The sequence below is a fragment of the Triturus cristatus genome, chromosome 7 (assembly GCF_964204655.1).
Source record: "Triturus cristatus chromosome 7, aTriCri1.1, whole genome shotgun sequence".
Classification (NCBI taxonomy): Eukaryota; Metazoa; Chordata; class Amphibia; order Caudata; family Salamandridae; genus Triturus; species Triturus cristatus.
In genome coordinates, this window is record NC_140590.1 from 946,881,024 (window position 1) to 946,900,712 (window position 19,689).

The window sequence follows — 19,689 nt, forward strand, 5'->3', positions numbered from 1 at the left end:
GCTTAAGTTTTATAAATGGTGGCTAACTTTTTTGATATGTGTACAGGCAGGTGCTAGTTTTGGACATCAGTGTTTTTTTATGTTAACATATGCAAGGTCTCTGCTGGGTCGTCCCTCTAACAGCCCCGCACAAGCTGCAGCCGACCCAAGCCCCCTGGAGCCTTTGTACTTGGATCTCGCCTCATCTTCAAGGGTGCAGGTCATCACGCGGGCAGCAGCACTTGCTCTGGAGAACGCTGCCCGGCACCGGTGTCTTTGCCTTCGTTCCTCGCGCTGAAGGTGGGTAGCATGCGGTTAACGACCTCCGCCTCACACTGCAGCGTCATGATGCCTCAAAACACACAGCGACGATGTCACCTTAATCCCGCCATTCACTCCCCCACTCCTCGACGCTCATGAAAGAGGGAGGCCTAATCAGACAGGCAGCCCTGGGCTCTCCCGTCCCAGCGTGCAGCGCGGGGTGGAGCTTTCAGTGGAAGCTGAGGCTGTAGGGTTTTGTACTACAGAAACCAAGTAAAGAGTAGAGCCGGTCACACAGCGGTCAACCTGTTCTGCACGTGCCACCGAAGAAACGCAGCATTTAGACATCAGTGCATTACGAAGCAAGAGTGTCTAATTTGGGTTATAAGTAAAGTAACGTCGCTCAGTATCATAAATCAATAAGGCGGTTATTTGCAAAAACAAAAGGAAAGCTAACCCACTTCTATAGGGGTTCAATCTGAGCGGGGAACGCAACATATTGGGGACTAACCATGCCTTCAAGGCCATCGGGGGAGCAGTTTCGGGAGAGTGCTCGTGCCGTCGGGTGGGAAAACAGTGCGCAGGACCTGTAAAGCCGACTGCAAGCTTGTTAAACCAGTTGAGCCGGCCCGCAAAAGAAAACCAAGGCGCTCTGCAGAAAACACCATAAAGCGGACACGTGGACACAGTTTTTACTCACTCAAAATGCTTAGGAAGGTGATTCCGATGTTCCCCATATCTTGCAGGATAACTTTTGTGCACGCGTGGTTACGGCCATACTGGGCGATGTCGACTCGCTAAATCTGGGCATTCGTAAACTCAGGCTGTTCAAACTCCATGAGTCCAAAACGTGGCTGTCCATTTAGTTCTGAACTTAGTTTTGTTTTCACACATCAATCCACCTGAAAAAGTTTCACTGGTTACCAGTACTAAGAAGATCCCTGATCAATGAGGGGTGCTTGCTTTTCTGCACCCTCAATACCTCAAGCATTTTTTCAGTCCTTAAATTCCCAGAAGGTCTTTGCTCCTCCACAGCCAAGCTGATCCCGCCATCAAGTCCTTCCGCACTGGAGGTGGCAATTTTTTTTTCTTTTCTGGAATCAAATTTCTCAAACTCTTTTTTTCGCAAGCTCTGCTCCACCTGCATGAATCGGTTTTCAGATCTAAACTTAAAACCCCGTTCTTTCAAAAACTGCCTGTTTGGTGTTCTCACCTCTTGTCAATTTTGACTCTCCTGCAACAAGGTGATGGATGGAATACTCAAATTCATCTCAGCTACAGGTAATTTCTCAGGCTGCATCCCAGTCCATCGTTTTCCACCCACAATGCCACCTTAGTTTGGACTCGCTAAAGTGGAGAAGTGTGGCTCAGTGATTAGAGCGGCAGACCCTGATGCAGAGGTCTAGCCCGGGACCAGGGTTCAATTCCCCGCCTCGGTGGGTCTTGGGCTAAAAAATTCCATGGACCTGATAATTCTCGCCTCGGTGCCATTCCAATCATGGAGTCCCACTCTGTAACTCTGGGCAATAGCTTGCTTAATCTCCACATCGGCCCACACAACGCTAAGGATGCCTGGCCTCCACCTTGGGGGTGCCCAGGAGTGGATGCCTCACAGGGAAAGCCAGGATGGGTTCCACAGCGGTATTCGTACAAGCGCCTTGAGACACTTGCGGGTGAGTAGTGCGCTATACAAGTATCAATTTACATTTACCCAGCCATATGCAAATCAGTCTTGATCTGCTCCAATGTTACATTACACCCCGAAATGCCAGGCCAGGTCCTCCCTGAACCACAACACAATCAACCCACAACCGGTTTTGTACCGATTATGTCTCATCAGCCAGGTATAGCTGCGTTCCAGTGGCACAGTGAGCATGGGACCCACGTCTGTGCATACCAGTCACACTGAGGAGCCGATTACAATCTCGTTAGGAAGGCCTCCAGACGGGTTTCGGAATGAGCAAATCCGATTTGGAGCCTATGTTTCCGACCGAATCGTCCCCCGTTCCGAACGACCAAGTACGATGCGAAGATCTCGTCCGCGTCGACCGAATCGTTTCAGAACCCGATCCTGTCAGTCCGACTCGTTCATAGCCGAATCGTGCCGCGCAATGGAGCTGGCTTCCAAACAAGTGAATACGATGCACGATTCGGACAGCTGAATCGACTCGGTCTCAGCGAGATGAAACTGCTGTGGAAATTGGACTTGGAAGGGATGTAGCAGGCCCCCCCTTCACCCTGGGCCCTCCGAATCTGTCCTGTAAGGGTACCCATGGGTCCCCCCTTCACATGCATGCACAGTGTGGCGGCCATAATGGGTTGCCTACCACAGGGTGTACGCTTTTTCCTCACCCACCCCTTTTTGCTATGGGAGCCGGTGTACGTGTTCGGTATACAGGCTCCCATAGAGTTCAATGGGAGTCCAAGCAAACAGAGTCCTTCACCATATGGGTGCATTGAAATCGGTCGCTCGGACTTGCGGAGCGCAATTCGCTAGGAAAGCCCTCCGGATCGGAGTTGTGCGAGATCGTAATCGGCCCCTTGGTGCGTCAACTGCAAAAAGGTGGATGAATGAAATGCTTTAATTAATGTGAGCCACTGGCTAGCAATCAGGCCGCATCCCAGCCAATCCTTTTTCACCCACCATGCCACCTCAGTTTGGACCCAGACAAATGCAAATCAGTCTTGATCCTGCAAAATAACGATGGATTGGGATGCCGCACAGAGTAAATACCAGTGACTGGGATGAACCTCAAGCATTCCATCCATCGCTTTCAGTATGCTTTAGTTTTGATTCCCCAGCACTAAGATACCCTATTTCAGAGCAACAATGTGCTTTATAAAATTGCATTCAATCATTCAACTCAGATTATCAGATTCAGTTTTTCAAATTAACATTACACTACTCTAGAGCCAATATTGTGCCTGAACACCATTTCAAACAGGAATTATTCAACCGTAAGCAGATAATAAAGACAGCTATCCGATACTTGCTTAATTTTGGAAAAGCGAACAGTATAAGGCATGATACTGCTGTGGTGCTGGTGAGAGTCTTTACGCAGAAATGTTCTATGAAATCTGATCAATGTTAAAAGTGACTATATCTAGAAAGTACTGTTCCTGTAGGAAAAGGAAAGGAAAAAAACTAGGCTAGAGAATCTCCGGGGATCCTAGTGATTATTTTTTAGTGCCCTCACACATCCAAATGTATTTCATGCTTCATCATAGGGCTTGCTCATCATTGGGCCGGCGCTGCAGTGCCCTAGAGCCTTGAGAGAAGGCTCTTTATCAGAGATCTTTTTAGTTTTTAGCCGTAATGAAGCAGGTGTATGTGAGGTCGTGAAATGTGAAGTGTGGGTGCAAAATAAGGTGGATTGAAATTCTCTAACGGACACAAAACTGTTTTAATGTGATGGTTCCCTTTGCAGAGTTAAAAACAATGAGAAGTGTCTATCATAAGGGCTCAATGGACCAAGATAGCTTTATCGACATGTTTCCTGCCTGTTGGTCCCACCCTCACATGTCCTCATGGTAGACATACTCATGCTTTAAAAAGGACACTGCACTCCCGCTCGGAAGAGGATTCCCATGCCCTGCTCAGGGATATCGCGCTGCCTTCCCTTTCGGAGGAGGACAGAGTGTCGTTGGACGCCGCCCCAACATCTGAGGAAATTGCCCTCGCCATACGTTCGGTCGCTTCCGGCAAGGCCATGGGTCCTAATGGTCTTCCTATCGAATTGTACAAGCTGCGACCGGATACGCTGGCGCCGCATCTCCGTGCTATGTTCCTCGCGGCCTGTTCGGCGGGTTCCCTCCCGCTAGACCAGCGTCTGGCTACTATCGTGGTTATTCACAAGGAGGGGAGGCCGCGGGACCGGGTCACGTCCTACAGGCCCATTTCGCTGCTGAATGCGGAACCCAAAATTCTCGCCAAGGTGTTGGCCAATCGGCTGGTTGGCGTGGTGTGCGATCTGATTCACCAGGATCAGTCCGGTTTTATCCCTCATCGCAACACTGCGCTCAACCTGCGGCGCTTGCATGGGGTGCTCGCGCGTGTCCCGTTCATACGGGAGCCGGCCATTTTGGCGTCCCTGGACGCCACTATGGCGTTTGACACACTTGAGTGGCCATATATTTGGGCGACGCTGGCGAAGTTTGGGTTTGGCCCGGGATTCATCGGTTGGGTGAAATTGTTGTATTCCGGACCGCTGGCGCAGGTGGCTGTGAACGGTAGAGTGTCGGCTCCGTTTGAGCTGGGCAGGGGCACGCGGCAGGGCTGCCCGTTATCGCCGCTCCTCTTCGCGCTTGCCTTGGAGCCCCTGGCGGAGTGGCTACGGTGGCATCCTTCTATCCGTGGTCTCCGATGGACCCCCGAGTATGAGGACCGCGTATCTCTTTACGCTGATGATATTCTTTTGTACCTGGCTTCCCCGCGTAAATCGCTGATAGTACTGGTTGATGTATTGCACTCATTTGGCCTCAACTCCGGCCTAGTCATCAACTGGGCTAAATCTTGTGTGTATGTCCTCTCTGGGGAGGCTCCTATCCTTCCGCGGGGTTGTCCTATCCAGATTGCTCCGCGGGGATTTAGGTACCTGGGTATCTTCATTACCCTGGACGCGGAGACCCGGTATAAACAGAACTTGCTTGCCCCCCTCCAGCGCCTGAAGGATGATGTCGCGCGTTGGAGGCGCTTGCCGCTCTCGTCGCTCGGCCGGGCGGCATTGTTTAAGATGATGTCGCTGCCACGTTTCCTGTACGCCTTACAGAACACAATGGACGTTGTCCCGGCGCGCTACTTTCGCGAAGTGGAGAGTTTGCAGCGCCGCCTGTTCTGGGAGGGTAGACCGCGTATCGCCCTGGCGAAGCGGACGCTCCCGTGGTACGACGGGGGGGTTGCCCTCCCAGACATCAAGCGATATTACTGGGCCTCCCAGCTGGCTGCGATAAATCACGGCCTTTACGGGCCCGCTCTAAACCCGGCCTTTGAGATGGATAAAATGTTACTGCCGGGCGGCGACTATAATCGGGCGCTTTATTCTAGCTCGCTCGACGCACGTCTGACGGGCCCCACGCGGGTCATGGTGCGAGTGTGGCATGCGGCTAACTTGGCGATGGGGTGTAAGGATCGTTTGACCCGGGCGACGCCACTATACGCATCTGAGCGGCTGGGCTCCCTGTGGACCTCGAAGGGTTTTGAGAAGTGGGACATGATAGGCATCAGCAGGGTGGGCGATCTCTGGACGAGGGGGGGGATTCAAAACGTTCGATGTGCTGCAGACGGAATTCCAGTTGCAGGACAGGGAGTACTTTCGATATATGCAGATCCGTCATGCGTTGTGCTCCGTATTCCCGGACGTTGCCTCCATCCCGGAGTACTCCCCTCTGGAAGATAGAGTGCTAGACGGGCATGTACCGGACGGCACGATTTCATTAATTTATAAAAAACTCATCAATGATCGCTCGGGACTGCTGACTGGCCTTCGTGAGGCGTGGGGGGCTGATGGATTGGAGCTGGATGACGAGGACTGGGTGTCTGCGGTGGCCTCCCCGAAAGAGGTGGCCATACCGGCTCGCCTTTGCTTCGTCCAGCTCAAGATACTCCATAGGGTCTATGTTACGGGGCCGAGTCTGATGCGTATGGGCTATGCTGTGGACGGGTTGTGTAAGCGTGGGTGTGGTTCTTCGGGGACCTTTCTCCATATTTTGTGGGAATGCCCGGAGGTGGCGCGATTCTGGCGTGGTGTGCATGAGGTTTTTCAGGCAGTTACGCATGTGCCGCTGCTGCCCGAGGCGAGGAGATGTCTCCTGAATGTGTGGGAGCCAACCGACTACTCAGTGCCGCAGACGTGGTGGGTGACTCTGGGATATATGGTGGCCAAGCGTGATATTGCGCAATTGTGGGGTTCCCAGAGGTCACCGACTGTCTCGGCGTGGAAGGACAACATGGATTGGTGTATGTTTCGGGAAAAGGTGGTGTATGTTGCGAGAGGTAAGCCTGGGAAATGGGTGAAAGTGTGGGGCCCCTGGAACGCCTACCGTGGGGGAATCTGTACCCCGCCGCTGATGCCTGATCCGTCACCGGCCCCGTCTCCTTAGCCTGCTTGTCTTCCTGGTTCTGGGCATTGAGTCCACTTTGTCTCCGTCCCGACCTATCCCCCCCCTTGATATTCCTGTGTATCGGTAGGGTCCCCCCCAGGGGAGCACATGCTATTGTTTCCGATTGTGGGTTGCCTTGTGGACTTGTTTTTTCGTTATTTATATAAAAATGAAACCGTTGTGTGGGGTCCGGATGGTGTGGCTGCCAACGCTTCTCTCAACTCCTGTGATCCCACTTCTGCCGCAGCGTGTGTTCTACTGTTTGTATTATATGCTCTTTTTGTTTGCTAGCGGCCGGCCTGAAGGTTGTAGGCCCATCTTTGTATATCTTTTGGATTCTGTAATAAACGGTTTAAAAAAAAAAAAAAAAAAAAAAAAAATGGACACTGCAAAGTCGCTGCAAAGTGGAGGGTGTTCATACACACATCAGGCCAGGCAAGTGGACACATGTGTAAAAAACAATAAGCAGCTGCAGGATTCCACCCTTTGATGGAGGCATGGGCATGACGAATCTCCATCTGTATTACCTGGCTACCAGACTCCTCGTCATCCATGATTGGTTCACTGGGGGGTGGTCTGACCCGGCCCATCGGACAGAACTAAGAGACATTGACTTTCCACATATTCAAGCTTACTTATACGGGGCTCCCATACCACAACCACAGACGATGCCACCAATCACCAGAGCTTTCCTGGTGGCCTGGCGCTCCGCTCTGCGACACACGCGTTGGGATAAGCGACTCACTCAATATACACCTCTCTGGCAGGGCACGTGGCTGCAAGAGGCGTCGTCCCTCATAGGTTTCCGGCAGTGGGACCACAATGGGATTTCTCTGCTTGGAGATGTTTGGGTGGGGGATCACATCAGCGCTTTTACCAATCTACAGCAATGCCACACCCTTCACACCTCCCAATTCTACAAGTATATGCAGCTCCGCCACGCCCTCACAGTACATATCCCATTAGGTAAATCACTACCAGAGTTTAGCCCGTTGGAGGCACAAATTATGATGGGCAATCTGGGTAGGGGAGGGGTGTCAAGGATATACCGTTCCCTGGTGAACAATGGCCCAACCTCTTTGGACTCGCTCCGGGCCCGCTGGGAGGGATGGCTGGCCCCCCTAGAGGACGCGGACTGGCGCGATGCCCTTTTAACTCCCAAAACTCTTACGACCTCCTCCAAACTCCACCTCATTCAACTCTATTATCTCCACACAGCCTATCTCACTCCCGAGCACCTACACAGGGCTGGGCTGGGCCCCTCCCCGGACTACATACGATGCGGCCAAAACATTTACCATATGATCTGGCTTTGCCCAGGCCTTGACCCATTCTGGTCCGGGGTGGAATCTGAGCTCACACAGACCTTGGGTTGGCAGGTTCTACACGATCCCTTACGTCTTCTCCTGGGTGTATTGGACGGCTCTAGAGCAGACAAACATTTTCTGGGAACGTCGGTCGCTATGGCTAAACGAGATATTGCAGCAGCCTGGGCCCAGCCCAACCCCTCTACCCTGCGGGGAGTGGATTGGCCCAGGAAGAACCCCTCTTTGAGGCACGTGGTTGTACCGCGAGGTTCCATGGGGTTGGGGCAAATGGCTGAACCTACTGTTTTAAATTGCCAGCTTTGGCTCTCCCATGTAACGGGGTGCTGCTTTCCAGCTTGGGTGGCTTGCATAAATACTCCTACCCTAACAGAGTTTTGTTTTTTTACTGTCTGTTGGAGATGGAATTGGCTTTACTGTGTAAGATGTATGCTGTCTTTTTGTTTGTTTGGTTTTCAAAATGATAATAAAATTGATTATCAAAAAAGACCAAAAAAAACATTAAGCAACACTGACTTTGAAACGTACAACAAATGACAATGACTGATATAAGGAAGTGAAATCTCCATAGATGAGAGTAGAGATTTTACCCCTTTGGATCAATCTGTTAGGCCCCTTCAATCAAAAGCAGTAGGTAGCGCACTGCTGCTTAAAGACTCTTAACACACAGTCTAGAAACATCTGAATTAAAGAGTAAAAGGTCCTCTGGGGATACAGAGAGACGTTACCCGCTGAAAGTTTGAGGTGGAAACTGTACTCACATTGTCCTGCGCAGAGAGCACCAGAGAACTACTGCACCTCTGCTTGTCTGGAATGGGAATGCAAAGAGGTGAGAGAGTGGTATTTAAAGCACAGCCATTCCCTGTAATCGTTGTGGAAATGTGCTTTTCAATGAGCACACCGGTGCAGGGGTCACCCTTCTCTGTCCACGGGTCCTTAGACCCACAATATTGAGATTGGCAATGAAGCTGGAATTCAAATAACAAGTTTATTAATCACTACGTCCACACAGCACTAAAGTGCTGCCTGAGGTAGTACATTGAAGTCACAGAACACAGGCCTTATATACAGCTTTTTCTGCACTGGTAAGCATGTGGATACAAATAGAAGGCACGGGCCTACACAGGAATAGTTACCGACAAACCTGGGCAGATGGGAAATCACTTAGTCAGGAAAGTGGGAGGGGGAGCAGGAGTGCTTATGTCAGCACTAAGGGATTGACAGTTGAGTCTGAGACCAGGTGTTCTGGCAGCTACAAACTCTTTAGCATGCATATTGCTTTTAGCTGAGTCAGGAAGTCAACTAAAATAGACAGCACAGGCAGGGAAAAAGACGAGCAGCAGAGGATGGGAGAAGTACAAAGCCAACAAAATGGATGCCATAACCAAGATGGCTTCAGCCTAGGCTAACAGAAAAGATTTCAGATTCCCACATCGTAATCAGGTGTTGTCAGTTAGTAGGTGGGCGGTGCTGCCTGGAGCCTATTGTCTGGCGTGATGGGAGCCCAGTTCGCGCATGCGCGAAGATGTAAAGTAGTTATCAGGTCCAGAAGTGTCGGCATGGCCGCCATGTTGGATGGGTGATATATTACGATACACTTAGTTTTACGGAACCACGGCCTAAAATATGAAGACTTAACATATCTTATAGCCTAGTTGTTTAAGGTTCCTCAATATTGTTATGTCCAGTTTGTATGCATGTGAGCCTTTCAGTGGTCCTGAGTCAGCTAATGTAGCGGGAACTTCGTTGCGTATGCGTCGAAGTAAAAGGTCATGTCTATGGATCCCTCATGAGGCTGCGGCCATCATTTTGAATCAATGACTGTGCCAAATCAAAATCAGTCCCCCTTTAGGAGCCTTATACATAATGACTCTGTAAAGGACAGGAGCCCATGAGGATTTTGTTAGGTAAGGGGAATTTTGATGTAACCCTTATCCACTGAGCATTTAAGGGGAAGTCAAAGGTAGCCAATGTGCACTACGCATATATGTAACAGCAATATTAGGGACTGCACGGTCCGGTAACGGAGGCCAAACCGAATGGTGAAGCCGGGCCCTAGATAGGACCGGGGTCTAATCCCAACCTCCTGATATACCTACGTAAAAAAAGACCCGCACTCACCCTACGGCTTAATCTACAAAACGATCTCCGCCAAAGAGCCTCAGCGAGGGTGACCGTCGGGCATTGCAGCGCAAACTCAACGAGGAGCAGGCCCAATGAAGCATGACATCCTTTGGGGTGTGTGAGGGCATACTGTAGAAAAGACCTCCCTTCCCACCCCACCCTTAGGAACTGCACACCCCCTCTGTTTGTCAATATTGCCTTGGAGCATGTGTGCAGGACCTGCTTAAATATAGCTCCTGGTTCCTCTTGTTTAAGACAGTAATATTTCAAGAACCACGAGACCGATATACTTTATTCTGGTGTCAAAACAGGTTTTGGGGGCCAGGTAGTCTTACAGAGACAGAAAATAACTCCTCAGAGCAACCCTTCCACTGTTTTCCATAATGGCGGCTATAATCGAGGAAAAAGGGGAGAGGAGTTGGCTTTACGGCTAGGGCGGTCAACCTCGAATCTGGGGAACTGGGTTCGAGTCTCTGCAATGACGCTGAACATCCTGTGATTCTGGGCAAATTACTTAATCTCCGCGTGCATTGGTGAATTGGTACTCATGTAATGCAACTTGTGCTATGTAATGTCTGCCCTCAGGAGTTTTAGACCTAAGGCCATCCTAGCTCTTTTCTTCAGATCATTTAGACCACATATGTTACTAGACGTGATACGGATCATTGGCTGGTTATTCGTTGGCTAGTTTTTTTTTTTTTAGCACCTCTATGAGCCACCCCCCCCCCTCCTCTACACCTCTTCCCGTACACACTTCTTTCATGCTGGGTTATTTGGACTTTATTTCTCAGTCCCCCCACTTCCCAACCCTCACACCACTGAGCAACCAGGCCTAGCCTGTATGATGCCGTCTAACATCACAAGCCCCACTCCCCGGGCTCCCACCACCAACCCCATACCAAAACATATATTATATATTTATTACAAACCCCTCTCCTTGCGGAAAAGTATTGAGTTGCACTCCCGCGGTGAGTTTAATTGTTCATTTATTTCTGCATAGGCTGTTATCCGACACGTTTCGGTCAACCTTTGACCTTCTTCCTGGGTAAGCCTTTGAGCATCATACACCACAACAAACAATTGCCTGCATTTATAAGTTTTGGACCCCTAGTGGCCGCCTTGATGGCACATTCTTTCTGAGGCATGCTGGAACTTGTGGTGTGATTTCAGTTCAATCCCTCCGGTGGGTGATGCGTTTGTTGTTTTAAATAAAAGTCAATTGCTGCTCACCGCTGCTCCCTCGCATCCCTATTTTTGAGGTTGCTGGAGACCATACCAGAGCCAGTCTCTGGTGGCGCACTGCTGGACCCTTGACGCTTTCGCGGACTTAAAAAACGGTTCAGATTCGGGCAGCCATGGCACGCTTGCTGGCGGTGCGTCACTCTGCAGCAGAACCAAGCCGCTAATATATTACAAACCCCTCTCCTTGCGGAAAAGTATTGAGTCGCACTCCAGCGGCGAGTTTAATATATATATATATATATATATATATATATATATATATATATATATATATATATATAGTGCTTACCCCTTTTTTCACTATATTTCTTATTCTTTTTTTTTTCAAATTTCACCCAAGATTCAGAGATATGCTTTAAGATATTTCCCCCTGGATCAGTCCCCCCCCCTGTTCCGAGATGAATTCTTGAACCTGAATTTCCGATAAGAAAGTGCGGGTACGACCCTTCAGAACTACCTTCAATTTTGCGGGATTTGTAGGTACACTTCGGCACCCAATTTTTGGAGGGGGGGCAAACATCTGCCTTAGTCGCCATCTTCGCTCTACCGTTGCGTGAATGAAGTTTGGCCGTGCAAAGAAAGTAACTCCCTCCTTCTAGCATTAGGACGAGCCAAATCAAAAATACTTTGTCTCAAGAGGAAATTAGAACAGCATAGCCCTTGGATATGCATTACCATCCACCCGTTGTTTCTTGAGCATTAGGGGGAATCAATGTGCCCTCTGAATTTCTCTTGCCCAATCCCATCCCGTAAGTTCTGGGAATGCGCCCTTTAAATGTTTAACAACTTAGTCTCTGGGGTCCCCTCCCTCTTTCCCTTCCGGGATACCCAGCAACCTGAGATTATTCCTTCTTTGCCAATTTTCATAGTCCTCCATCTTCTGCATCATCTCTGAGTTTAGGGTCCTGGAATGAGCTTGTTGTCTTTAGGTCAGCAACCTCCTGTTCAAGGGTATCAGTTCGGGCCTCTATGCTGGTCATTCGGTCGGAGATTTCAGTACAAGTTTTGCTTATTTTTCTGAGCCCACCTTGAATTTGTTTTAGAGGCCTGCCGTGCCCGTCGATTATCTGTTCGCACTTCAGCTTGCATCTGCTTAATTGTTGCCAGAATTAGAGAAGGTGGAGGTTTCTGTGCTGCTGGGCCTCCGGCGTCCACACCCTCCAGGCTCGGAGCAGGCTTTTCTAACAGTTGGACTGCGGAATAATCCCACTTAAGCCTAGGGTACACTTTCTTTGAGGACTCCTTCCGGGCCTTGCCAGTTTTATCATTACTTAACAGTTGCTTCTTATCTAGGCTGTGAGACGTTTTTCTACCCCTTGATCCATCTGTGAGCTACTGCAGGATGATGAGGATTGTGAAGATGCCGATGACCCTAGCTCAGGCATGGAGGAATCTGAGTCCTCAGTTCGAGAAAAAGAATTCTCACACCCTGATCAGGCGAGGCCGCCAGTCCAGGGACCCCTAGACAGACAGAATCAGAGAAGGTAGGATAGGCTTCCGTCAATAGTAAGGGAAGGGCAACAAACCCCGCCCCCCAAATCGCCAGGATCTTTCTCCAAACATTCCTCTCCCGAGAGATTCTGCACGATCTGCCGTGTCTCTCCCACTCCTTCCACAAGTGTGCCTGCGTGACTCTCCTTTTCAACTGTTTTGGAGTTTCCAATGTCGTCTCCCTCTGTAATGATCTCAGGCACCATTTCCTGCACCATCTCCTGCCCTTGGATAATAACACGTGCAGCAACAGATGCTATGGCTAGAGGGGAAGTCATATTAACAGAGTCCTGGGCTTTCATGGATCTGGAATATTTCAGAGGAAAAAGGTCTGAGATCACAGGCTAACTTTCAGTTACCACCAGCATATTGCTCCCTCGGTTGCCCTTTCACTTGTATTGCCAGGCTTGCTGGTATTGCCGCAGGTCTCATCCCTTTTAATTTTATTCCTCACATCTCTTTAGGACCCCCCCCCTGGTGCATGCTGGTCTTTGAAGTCCTAACCCAGCCGGTAGAAACAATTGCCACATTTGCTGCCTTAGCCTTTGAGGCTTTGAGATTCCTGCTGGTCATCGCTGTAAGAAACTTGCCCCCCCCCGGTAGAAACGACAGAGCCTGCCGCAAACTCTCCCTTTGATGGAGAGCCGCTGTGCCGGGTCGAGGATGTCCAAGCGGCACCGAAAAGCAGCAGGCCCACCAGCATTCCTTGCCTGCTCACTGGGCTGATCTCCTGCTGTATCCTGCGGAATGTGCGACTCGGAGATTACCGTGGTCAAAACTGCCGATAAGAGGAGGGGTAGAAGCCCACGGACAGTGAGCAGTTTAGCCAGACGCCATCTTTGCTCTTACTGAAAAACTGGGGCTGCGTTTGCAACGTATATTGATGCATTGTTCCATCGTCCTGGTTTTTACTGGTCTCATGGTCATTCCCACATATTGTCGGTCACAGGGGCAAATGATAAGGTAGACACCATTTTTGTAATACAATTAGCATGACTACTCTGTGTCTATTTCGGTCCCAGGCCCAGTTAGATCTCTTTGGTATATTTGGTCAAGTGGCAAACCCCACACTAACCACATGAGTGATGACCTGTGACAGGAGGTAGAGTCCAAACGGTATTCTGTTTTGGTATGGGTTTGGTTCAGAATCTGGTGTGTACCATCAGGTCTTTGAAATTCTGGGTACACTTTAAGGTGAAGCGTGGGTGAGGAATTTCCAGGAATCCGGAGTGTACAATCGCCCAGTGGTTTATGATGGTGCATTGTATGCGGTTTGAATTTGGGGTCAAAGTGGTCACACAGGTCAAAATATCCTCCGTAGGTCAGGCGTTGGTTTCAAGCAAGGCTTCCCGGTGGTTATTCCATGCTCTCTTTCTGGCCTGATTGATGGTTTTGGAGGAATATTTACGGGATGCAAGATTAATGCTTAGAGACTTGGCCTGGATGCATAGTCTTTTAAAGTGCTACAATTCTTATGGAGGAGCTGTCCATTTGGTAGATTTTCCCACAGGGCTTTGGGATGGTGGCTATGAAACAAAAGCAGACTGTTGCAGTCTGAGTTTATCTTGAAGGTTTTGTTGGACAGAGTTCCTCCAATGATGGAAATCTGTAGGTCCACAAAGGTAGTTCTTTATCTGAGACAGATTGGATAAATCTCAGAAACGGTTTCAGAGAATTGATCCAAAGGGAACATTCGTGGGACTCAGCAGTTTTGCCTTTCCAGAAGATGAGAATGTCATCTATATACCGTCGCCATGATAAGATGTTTGCTTTATAAGCATTTGTGTCTGTGAAGATATGCCCTCATTCAAAGCTGGCGATATACAAACAGGCCAAGCTGGGGGCAAAGGTTCTCCCCAAAGACGCCCCTTGCATCTGATGGTTACTTTTTTTTTTTTTAAATGTTATTTTTCAGTGAGATGGTGGCACATTTAATGATGAAATCAATGGTAGTGGTTGAAGTTCAGGTCTTTGTTCGAGGCTATCCTTAATGACCTCAATGGTGGGATCTTGAAGGATGTTGATGTATAGGGCTTCCACACAGAGTTTGACCAGAAGGTCAATATCCTGTTGAAGATTTCTCTGTGCAATTAGGTTCCACACATCCCTGGTGTATTTTAGGAAGGATGGGGTCTTTGTGACTAAAGGCTTTAAGGAGTGATCCCAGAACTTGCTCAGCGGCTCCAAAAATGAGCCTATCCCTGAGACGATGGGTCTACCAGGAGGGGAAGGACCCCTTGTATATTTTGGGTAAAATGTAAAAGTACGGGGTCCATGGAGACGAGTTAATCAGGAAGTCTGCTTCATGTCTGGTAATCCAGTAGTAGGCCTCAGCAGCTGTTACCAATGTTATGTTATGCTATTTGCACTTATAGAGCGCACGGTTACCCTGGGGTGTCCTGGCGCTAAGTACTGGTTACCGGGGAAATTAAGTGTATGCTACTGACAGCCATGTCTTTAAGCCCTTTCAAAAGGAAAGGAGATCCGGGGCATTCCTGAGATGAAAAGGAAGCTCGTTCCAAGCTCTGGAAGCACAGAGAATGAAACTTCTGCCTCCCCAATTGGTTTTTTTTTTTAAATGTGGCGACTTGCACTTGTTTGGCACCAGTGGACTGTAGCATTTTGCCCGGAACATACAGCTGCATACGCATTTGTGAAGAAGAAGTTGCCGCTGAAGGAGGAACTGGGAGACCCGGGAAGCCGCACCTCAGGTAAGATATTTTCTTACTTTTAAATACTTTAAAATGAGGGCGGGCGGGAGGCGGGCAACTCTGCTCCGCCGTGGCGTGTGCGTAGCGCTGCCTGCTATGCCTACTTCATGCCCCACAAAGCAGGCAGCACTACGCACACTCCGTGGGCGGAGCGGAGTACTACGCCCACCCTTAATGGTAATAGTAGGGTCTTCTGTGAGAGTCCTGACAGTTTATCGTTGTTTGGATGACATGTCAAAAGGTTGGGGAGGCCGCATCTTTGCCACCTCTTTTAACACAGCTTTCCCAAAGGTAAGAACTTCACTTAGAGTCATTGCCATGGTTGGTGTAAACTTAGATGGATTACGTGATACCGAGTCCTCACGATCGGAATCGTCCTGTCTTGAAAAAACACTCAAAGGCGAATTTTGCGAAAGAACTGGTGAAGTTCACTCGTCAACTGGAATGGGCCCTCCCATGGATTTGGTTTAAATCCCAGACCTTCGTGTAGTACCTCCGCTTCACCTTCAGTCAGAGCCCTAGTTGAAAGGTTAAAGACTAGCGGTTAGGCTCCTGGTCTACATTTGGGCTTCCTGTTGTTGCCAGTGAACTTGTTTATTCCCTCCTCTTCTTCCTCTGCCCCAGCCTCTGCCTAAAAAAGGTTGGCCATGAAACATGTTTACCTGACCACACGCACATTAAGGCCATCTTGGTCCATTGAGCCCTTATAGTAGACCCTTTTCATTGTTTTTAACTCTGCCAAGGGAACCATAACATGAAAACGGTTTTGTATCCCTTAGACCGTTTTAATCCACCTTATTTTGAAGCCAATCCACCCTCCACATTTCACAGCCTCACACATACCTGCATCATTACGGCTAAAAACATAACAAATCTCTGATAAAGAGCCCTCTTGCGGGGCCTGTAGGGCATTGCAGCACAAGCCCGAAGAGGAGCACGCCCTATTATGAAGCATGACCCATTTGGATGTGTGAGGGCACTAAGAAATAATTCACAAGGATCCCTGAGATTCACCAGCCTAGCTTCTTTCCTTTCCTTCTCCTACAGGAACAGCGCCTTCTTGATATAGTGATTATGTTTTAGGAGCCTGGGTACTGGACCTTCATTAGCTCCTTGTCCCCTCCTTTTGTGTATATAATGTTTAAAGTGACCAGAAGTTTTCAAAAGAGAAAAAGCTAAACTATGGAACCGGAAACCCTCTCAGCTGTGAAATCCCCAAACTGGGAGAACTAAGTAAAGGTTGGCGTCTAGGAGGTTAGACAGTGAAACGGATGCAGACACATTAAACAAGAGCCCAATTAATCACTACTTTCGATATTGCTTTCATGAAACTGGATTTGGGCACGTTGAATTTAGGTTTACAAACTGACTTAATATCATCAGGGACACAGCAATACAGTCCATTATTGACGTCTACAAACCCTTGTATGCCAGACTAAAATGAATTAATGAAAAGACACCTATAAGGTGCACAATGGTGCTATTAAAAATGCTGAAATGAAAACACCAAGGAATAGCAAGAAACATTGAACAGAATAGTTGTAGTGCTTTGCAGAATGCAATGTTGAAGGATAACAATTCTCGATAAGGCTATCTATTCCATTTATTTACAGTGATGAAGGGCGGCCTGGTTTTGTGCAATATGAAAGCCCTGGCAGGTTTGGTTGGGTGATAAGAGATCTAAGTGGAGGGGACGGAAAGTTACGATGGAAGAGTGACAAAGTCCTAGGACATTTTACTCTAATTGATTATTTGAGGTGAATCATGACCCCGACTCACAGTATGAACTGGGTTATTAAACGCAAGTCCCCGACTGGACCATAGTGGCCTTGAGGACATGGAGTCATGTGGTAACCTTACTTGAATGAGGTGATCTGAGAGAGGTCTGGTTATTCACCACTCATCATGCGAAGGGCCCATCTATTGCATAGTAGATAAAATCTGTGCTATGACTGCTGTGTGATCTGTAAACATCGGACTAATATGTTTTAATAAAATGAAAACAGACTCTATGAAGATAAACACTTTTATAACCCCCCAATATATATCAAATTGTTTACCTTTTCTTCTGAAGAAACCGTGAGCTTGTCACTGGATATCAAACTGCAGACCTGGTCCAGGTTTAGACTGAGAAATTCTTCACCTAACATCACATCCGGAAAGTGCTGTTCTGTTCAAAACGAAAAGAGTATGAGAATAAACCCAGGACAAAGCCCGCAGCCCAAATCCTGTCTTTATTTATTGAGAACATTCAAATATCAGGTTGCTTGTTCTTTTATGGACTTCTGCTTGTTAGACTTGTACAGTGACTGTCTCATATTCTCACAGCGAACACAAGATATAGGAATACAATGCAATTTAGCATCAAGAACATTTTTAGAAACCTGTTCATATCATCAATGCAAACATTTTTTAAGAATCTGCTTATGTTTATACCTGTTTCGTATTAAAAATCAACAACCCCATCCCCATATCTGGATTCATGTTTCACCCTCCCATGGTACTGCACACCCGTTAGGTCTATGACTGCTGCATTTTAATCTGCCTTATTCTATCAGCTGCTGTAGAAGATGAAAAACGAGAATTACAAAACTACCGGCTGCCTGGATCATTCCCCTATGAATTGTAAAGTGCTTAAGAAGTGAACTCAGTTTGTAACTATTGCGATTCCCTTATTTAGCTACATTCTTTCTTTATTTACTTAAATGCTCTTTTCCCCTCAACCTATTCAGTAGAGTTACCAACTTGTCAATAACAAACATTACATTTAAATCTCCAGCAGCGACTGGATCTGACTCAGCTGACCCTGGAGGAACGCACCCTCCGGCAGTGTTGGAATAGGTGCCAGAGGCGGGCAGCTATAGTCCGCCGTACGCTCCGGAAATCCCTCTTGGGATGTGTACCGCGCTCCCGCATGGGGGTGATTGGTCGGGGCTAGCGAATTGGGAGGAGCTGGGAGTACAGATTGTAGGGGACCTATTCCGAGACGGTGTGTTATTGCCCTTCCAGGACTTGCAGGATGTCTACGGGCTCCCGCATGGGGATTTTCTGCTCCATGCGGCTCTGGTGGCGAGCATCCAGAAGCATTGGAATATGGGGCTGTCGGAACCCCCGACCGCGGCGGGTTGTCAATATGTCGTGATGGCGGCAGGGACGGCCAAAGCCATTACTTGCCTGCACCACAGATTGTCGACGGAGGGCTTGCACCCTCTGGCCGCTCTGCGGGAAAAGTGGGAAACGGACCTCGGGAAAACGATACCAGAGACCACATGGTCTACACTAGTGCGGAGGGCCTGGAAGGGAACTCGGAACGCACGGTTCCAGTTAGTTCAGTTTTTCACGTTACATAGGGCGTATCTGACGCCGGCCAAGGTCTTGCAATATTTTGGTGGAACACAATCTCCATGCCCTCGGTGTGGGGGAGAGGGGGCAGATTTTCGCCACATGTTTTGGGCCTGTCCGCAGTTGGGCGATTATTGGGCTGAGGTAGTGGATTGCCTGAATCAGGTGACAGACCGCTCTATCACTCCAGAGATGAGGACTTGCTTGTTGCTATGGTTCCCCCACACCCGCCGCACGAAGGTCACTAGCAGGTTCTATGATCTGGGGTTGATCTTAGCCAAGAGAGAATTGACCCTGCACTGGAAAGCTAGGGGAGGGCCTAGCTATTTGCGGTGGAGGGCAGCGCTAGTGAGCTGGGCGGGGGCGGAGGGTGCGCTCCGGGTGCAGTTGGCTCTGATACGAGATGATGAGAAAGCGCTAGCGACGGCCAGGGCATGGGAAGCGTTGGTAGTGGAGCTCCAGGGGCTGATATCTGAGGAAGGGGAAGGAGGGAGCACGTCGGATCGGCCAGAGATGAGGGGAACTGGGGAATGAGAGGAGATGGGAATGAAGGAGATCCCTAGCTATATACCAGAGGCATGGACAAGAGGGACGGTTTGCCTACACAGAGAAGGGGTGAGCAACTGTAACTGATCTCCTTTGAAGGGGGGGCACACCGGGGGAGAAGGAGGGGACAGGGGCACACTGACATGGGGATGGGGGGAGGGGACGAGTTGGGGTTGGGAGGGAAGGTACCCCTTAATGAACACGGGGGCCCGTGGTGTAATGAACAGTCATTGTTGTTTTGGAAAATAATAAAAAATGTTTCAACAACAAAAAAAAAAAAAAACATTACATTTAAAACTATTCAGTTATCCCAGCTAGAACTACCTAAACGAGCTGTCACAACATCGGATTTTTCATCCGGTTTTATGTTCCATGTATATAATGTTGGATATTACATTCCAATGAATTGCTGATGTATTGAAGAAAACTCAGCATGTCATTAATCTTTGACATAATCTTGGACTAAGCGCTTGCTAAGGGAAGAACCCAGGGACGATTCCACAGCCACATGGACTCTTGAAGGCAATCAGCCTTGTGAGTCCTTACTGGCACACTGACCTGCGACAATG

General features: G+C 48.8%; 1 protein-coding gene across 3 annotated transcripts in view; it reads right to left on the reverse strand.

Moving 5' to 3' along the window:
• The window catches only part of KLHL3 (kelch like family member 3), a 529,889-nt gene that overhangs the window by 182,564 nt on the left and 327,636 nt on the right, over positions 1 to 19,689 (reverse strand). For all 3 annotated transcript variants that reach the window (XM_085617962.1, XM_085617960.1, XM_085617961.1), the window contains exon 6: positions 17,293 to 17,402. In XM_085617962.1, the coding sequence (XP_085474088.1) occupies positions 17,293 to 17,402 (110 nt within the window). The remainder of the gene's footprint in view (positions 1 to 17,292; positions 17,403 to 19,689) is intronic.